The sequence below is a fragment of the Tenebrio molitor genome, chromosome 4, assembly GCF_963966145.1.
Source record: "Tenebrio molitor chromosome 4, icTenMoli1.1, whole genome shotgun sequence".
In the NCBI taxonomy this organism is placed as follows: domain Eukaryota; kingdom Metazoa; phylum Arthropoda; class Insecta; order Coleoptera; family Tenebrionidae; genus Tenebrio; species Tenebrio molitor.
The window spans coordinates 5,408,484-5,414,838 of NC_091049.1; the positions used below are offsets into that span (position 1 = coordinate 5,408,484).

Here is a 6,355-nt window from a genome sequence, read left to right on the forward strand (position 1 = left end):
TTTTACCCTTATTCTGGGATAATTAATTGTTGCTTACAATTATTGTAAACGTCTGTAAAGTTTGCTGAAATCGAAAAGTTGTTTTGTAGGTTAACAACAGCACATCGTTGACGTTTCTTTGACACTTCAGCCGAAAATCTGCTTACCAGTGGCGCCGCGTTTGGCAATACAGCTGGGAAATTACCCATTCTTAGGAATGTAAAATGTTGCACTTGTTTATTTTACAAATTTTCTCCATTATCAGATAATAATAATCAAATGCACAATTATAATCCCCACGTCTAAAATTCATGAGGTATGATCTATTATAAAGTGGCGTTTGAGACACAAATTGTCTACGTCCATGCATTGAAGGCTTATTTGCATAGAATTCCACTACGACGTGACAGATAATTTGCAACGCCTGCTCTGATTTGTTTTCTTTTTGATCGCTTTGTATGTCATGTCGAGTTTCTGATTCATAAAACAACAACGTGCAAACTTAAAAACATATTTCACATTAAAAAAATTTAAATCCAAATCAAAATTTCAGGATTTTAGAAATGTTAAAGATGACTCTCAAACAATTCTTCGCGTTTGATCAAGTGCATGTAAAATGACACCACATATTTCACATTTATAGAAACAAAACTTATTTCCAACACGTACAAATAGGCATGTCCCAGAAATATGTACGGTGTGTTTAAATAAATTTCTGATCAAAAGCCCTTTGGCAAAAATTTTGTTTTTTTCTCACAAGATTTAGTGAGGTTATGGTTAGCTTTGCCATATTGTTTTAATGCAAATTCAGATTTGTCATTTGGCTTAAATGTATGATATTATAATATGAAGCACCTTCTCTTCGATTCGGATTTTTTTTCAATATGAATGACTTTTGACCAGTTTTATTTTCACTTTTCAGACACCTGTTGTTTCAAAGTTTATAAAAAGTAAATCGATACGGAACAAATCCTAAAGTTATAAATACGATTTTCGTTATTTTGCAACAAAGAAAAACTTCGGAAACAGGAAAATGTTAGGGCGCTATTCGAAAAAAAAAGTTGGTTGCAAAACTAAAGCAATTAAAAAGAAATTCTGGCGCTGTTGGTCATATTTATTACTTGTTTGTAAAGACATTATTTTATTATACAGAGTGATCATAAAAAAACGCCCCAGCTTATATCTTACTTATTTGAAATCCGATTTCAACGAGCGGTACATCAAATTAAAGGGTTCAAAAAGTACTATAAACTGGATATAAACTGTTGCCCGTAGCAACCCTATCTTACAAGGGTCAAGGGTCAACTTAAATTTTTTAAATAGCAACATATAATTTTTTTGGTATAGTTAGATTCACTATGTTTTTCTGAGTTAAAAAATATAGCACACCCTATATATTTAAATGTTATTGTAACATAAGAAATAAATAAAATTCAATTACAAATCATTAGGAATAAGTACAACTTTATTCGTAACAGGCCATGAATTACTTAAGATATTCTTCTAGCCATGGAAACACAAAAAAATAAATATTTATTTTGAAAATAAACTTTATTTGTCGTAATTTTTGTTTAATTTTTTTTCTCCAATTTCGTGTTGTGAAATAAAATGAACATTAATGAAATTGTGGATATGTTGCAAGCATATTTCGGAAATAATGGAAATTACTACTTGCAGAGAAACGCCACCTGAAACCCTTCTGAATGCCACGCGAAGTGTATCGAACAAAATGGTGCTCAATTTGAACAGATCAGTTGAAAAAAATTATTGTTATTTTTATTGTTTGTATTACTTAATAAATATTGTTTCCATGACTACAAAAATGTCTTCATAAGTAATTCATGGCCTGTTACGAATAAAGTTCTACTTATTCCTATTAGAATTAGAAATTAGAATAATATTTAAATATACAGGCTGTGCTATATTTTTGAACTCAGCAAAACATAATGAATCTAACTTTACCAAAAAAATTGTATGTTGCCATTAAAAAAAAATAAAGTTGACCCTTGACCCTTACAAGGGAGAGTTGCTAAGGGCAACATTTTATATCCAGTTTATAGTACTTTTTCAACCCTTTAATTTGATGTATTGCTCGTTGAAATCGGATGTCAAATAAGAAAGAAATAAGCTGGGGCGTTTTTTTGTGATCACTCTGTATGTATATACATATACAGGGTGAATTTGAAATGCATCACAATATGTAAACCATAGGTAGTATCTTCAGCAAGTGAATAAACCGAAAATGTGGTTAAACATTTTAAATTCATAAAGTCCAATTTAACTTAATTCGATCCCGAACGAGACGCTTCTGAAAGCTCTAATAAATCGAAATACGAATATCCGCAAAAACGCTTTAAAAACAGAGAGTGACAAAACCTTACTATGAATGAAATAGACGAAAAACACTTTTTTGTAAAATCGTACCAAAATGAAGTCATTTATACAGTAAATTGCGGGCGTAAATAATGCCTTTGCGTCCTAAGGCCTAAAAGAACGACTATTAATTTTAATAGCTATTTTATTTGTTGCATCACATTGGCAACCAACAACATAACTTTTGATTTTTGAGAACGAATCATGTCATTTATTTTTTCAAAGCTTTAAGGTGGATTTAAACGATTTTACGAAAAATATGTTTGCATTTCGGGCGTGAACGACGATTTTGGCCTTTCGGCGCCGAGGGCCAAAATCGCCTCCTTCACGCCCTTAATACAAAAATATCTATTGCACTTTTTTTCCGTTGCACTCGATAAGTTTTTAATCTTACTATTCGTCCTAACGTGATATCAGTGGCGTACTCAACTTTTGTGGTTGAACTTTACATGGCATTTCTGCCCTTATGCGGATCTATAGCACAAAACTGAATGCACGTGATTTTCACAATTTGTCTGAAGAACCTAGGGTTTTAAGATAGTGACGCATTTCAAATTCACCCTGTATATTAAATATTTACATTTAATTTCAATCAATAAAAATTATTTATTATTTGGTTTGATGAAATCGTCTAGTTGGCTCGGATTACGTAATAATAGGTCTCCAGTGACATCACGAAAACGTTTTTTTGTTCAATTTCCAAGTAATACTTTTGTCAACGTTTGACCTCGTTACTGGTGAAAAATATTGTTGAAAAGAAAATTTTTTTCTAATTTTTTTTGTACTATTCCGGACACGGAATCTTGGCCAACATTTTTTAGACATTAAAAAAAAATGATGTAGACCAGTCTTTAGTGTCATTAATAAATAACAATTATTAAAAATCACTTTGAAGTCTTATGGCATTATCGAGTGAAAAGTTGGGTTATATTCAATAAAAAAGCCAGTTCACGCATACCTATTTGTCAGTTAAATGTCAGTTGTGGCCAAGATTTCGTGTCCGGAATAATTTATAGTGTGAAATTAAAATCACTTTTTTAATGTTCTGCCAAATGTTTAAAACTCTTATCGATAGTCTCTTTTTTTAAATCTTCGCCTAAAATAAAATAAATGATTTTTTTGTTCGACACTGTCAGAATTTGAGAATTTTCTCCTATGTGAACGGATTTTGATAAATGTCAGAACTTGTCAAAATGAAACGTCAAGCTAATTTTAAAGGTTTTAAGCGATTTGGAGCCTTTAAGGGGCTCGTCGAACAAAAAAACGTTGTATTCAACTCGTTCGTGTGTAAATTGGGCCTTTTTTGGCACTCGTGGGCCTTTAAAACGCTCGTTTCACTCGCGTTTTAAAATGGCCCACGCGTGCGAAAAAAGGCCCAATTTACACACAAACTCATCAAATAAACTACTATTTTTTTAACTCTACAGTGTTCACATGACAACTATGAACAAAACTCCGAATTACATATTTTCAAAATCATTACAACATTTCATTACTGTCTGTATTTTTTCAGGTATTTTCTCTTTTATTTAAATTAGCTTTACCAATCGTGTTACAATTCCTTTTACACGTTAAGATGAATCCATTTGTGGGAACGCTTAAATTGTTTTTAAGTACGCCCCTGGCGTATACGTCACAAACGAACAGTGATACTAATCACAAACAAAATAGGTACCTATTATAATGTATTCAACTTACCAATAATCCCGTGACAGGAAATACTTTGAAACGTTGATACAGACAAATTATCCCATTATACGGTATTCCTGTTAGTTATAACAAAAATTTCGTCCGTAGTCACATTCTATGTTTTCTACTTAATAAGCGGATAAAACTGTCAGCCGGCGGCTGTAAACAACAAAATGCACTTTCATCAACTATTTGGAGCGTTTAAATGCAAATTACGAAACAGGACTTGATGGGGTAATCCTTTTGTGTTAATTATCCCGAAAAAAAGGAATTAAATCGAAACTACCGGTCCGAGTCGCCATCTGTCACACGTCAACTAGCGTCGGTAAAGCGTCCTGTTTTACCTCCCGTCACAACAAACAACTTTTAGGTTATGTCGCGAACATCAATCTCATCCCACAGAAAAATCCTCAGCTACGACTAAACCAAAACCGGAACACATTCCAGAAATGACGTAATCCAAGCGACAAGACCTTCCCGTGCAGAATGAAGATTGTGATGGACGATTACGAAGCGGCGCCGATCAACAGCAACAAGTTGTCCAACACCAAAACCAGAATCTGCTTCGTATCGCTGAAACGTCTGATTGCAATAATCTTCGCCCTGATCACGGGACTGTGCGTCGTACTGCTATGCAAAATCTACATCAAGTTCATCCTGCTGTGGCTGGAAGATCAGGATCCGATTGTCATATCGATAACGTTGAGTGTCCTTTTCGTTCTGGTGTCGCTGCCCATCAGCATAGGGTACATTGTGTTGGTGGCGGCGGAGGGCTACCTCTTCGGATTCGTCCGCGGCATGATCCTGACGGTGATCGGGGCCAATTTCGGCATCCTGGTCGCCCACAACATACTCAAGTTGCTCGGCCACCACAAGTCCATCTACAAGTACACCCAGAACGAGACGGCCCGGGCGATAATGGGGCTGATATCGGGGCCCCTCTGCTTCAAGATAGTGTTCTGCTCGAGGCTGACGCCCATACCGTTCGGACTGCAGAACACGATATTTGCAGTAAGTGTCGACGAAGGGTGACGGTTCTCAGTCTAACATTTACTGGAGCACCTTACATAACGAAAATTAATCGCACAAGAAGACGGTCGGTTTTGGTTTTATTTGCGGGGTCCAAGAGGGCGCCACAAGTTTTTCAGTGACCAAGATAGCACCCTAGACTAGACAACTATAGTTTTTACTACAGTGCGGTCAAAAAAATCAGTCAAAGTAGTCTATAAACAAAAAAGCATGTCTTAACTTATTTATTTATTTGTCTGATAATTTTGATTTGCTTTTCTTTTGTTTGGTCTTCCGCAACGAATTATTCTTTCAAGATTTCCGTTTTCGTCGAACAAGTCAACAGTTTTTCTTGCAACTTGGTACACGTCGTCATAAGGATGGTCGACAGCTTCGGCGCGAAAATATTTTTCTCAAAATCGACTGACTAATTTCATTTTGATTTTGCAATAATTGTCCAAAATCTGTTTTTTTTTTTTTCATTTTTGCAATTTTAATTTTTCCAGTTGAGCAACGTGAACGCGAAGGTCTACCACTTGGCGTCGTTCCTGGGGTTGATGCCGGCCCAGTTCGTGGGGGTGTACATCGGCACCACCCTCAGATCCATGCAAGACGTCCTGGAGGACCGACCAGCATCTTCCGGCACTTACGTCTTCGTTTCCGTGCAGTTAGTCCTCGTCGTGATTCTGATGCTCTGGTTCAGCGCCAAAGCACGATCGGAACTGATGAAGGCCTTGGCTGAAGCGGAACCTTCCTCGACCAAAGCAGCTACGTTTTCCATCGTGTGATACGTACATTATTTATGTTAATATAAAAGCATCTCAATAAATATTTTAATAACGAACAAAGCAAAAAGAAATCGAACAAAAAATGCAATCGAACATCTTGTCTTATCGACAGATAAGAAACTAATGAAAATCTAATCAGTTGAAGGTCGAAATTGTGATGGCACAAAGTTTCCTTTGATCGAGCCGCGCCTTTTCCTACTTAGGATGAAGGATGAAGTTTGCGAACGATAGACGAGTCCTGTAATGATCCGAATGAGTAGGAATCATTACAAGCGAGCAAAATGCGAGTTAGCAAAGATACGATAAATCTGACACTGTCAAAGTCATAGCGGCCCCTTATCTAAGTAATTGTTGATAGCAGGGTACATGTACAGGGTGGACCATCGTATAGCATATTTGCGGTAAAACCCTATTTTGAATTCACTAACTTCAAAATGACATTTCGCAAACGCAACAGTTAATCGCGAACGTAGATTTTGTGCACTAGTGCTTCAAAATCATTCAAAAAGCATTGGCCT

The 6,355-nt window shown here is 35.8% G+C and overlaps 1 protein-coding gene across 1 annotated transcript; it reads left to right on the top strand.

Moving 5' to 3' along the window:
* Positions 1–4,307: 4,307 nt before the first annotated feature.
* LOC138128900 (transmembrane protein 64) lies at positions 4,308–5,908 on the top strand. The gene is made up of 2 exons (XM_069045131.1): positions 4,308–5,052; positions 5,556–5,908. Exons 1-2 carry the CDS (start codon positions 4,528–4,530, stop codon positions 5,835–5,837), a joined length of 807 nt encoding a protein of 268 aa, XP_068901232.1. The 5' UTR covers positions 4,308–4,527; the 3' UTR covers positions 5,838–5,908.
* The last annotated feature ends 447 nt before the right edge of the window (positions 5,909–6,355 follow it).

Bases quoted from the DNA above. Each gene is read 5' to 3' on its own strand.
- LOC138128900 (XM_069045131.1), top strand. From the start codon at position 4,528: ATGAAGATTGTGATGGACGATTACGAAGCGGCGCCGATCAACAGCAAC. The intron at 5,053-5,555 runs GTAAGTGTCGAC...TAATTTTTCCAG, and splicing joins TGCAGAACACGATATTTGCA to TTGAGCAACGTGAACGCGAA.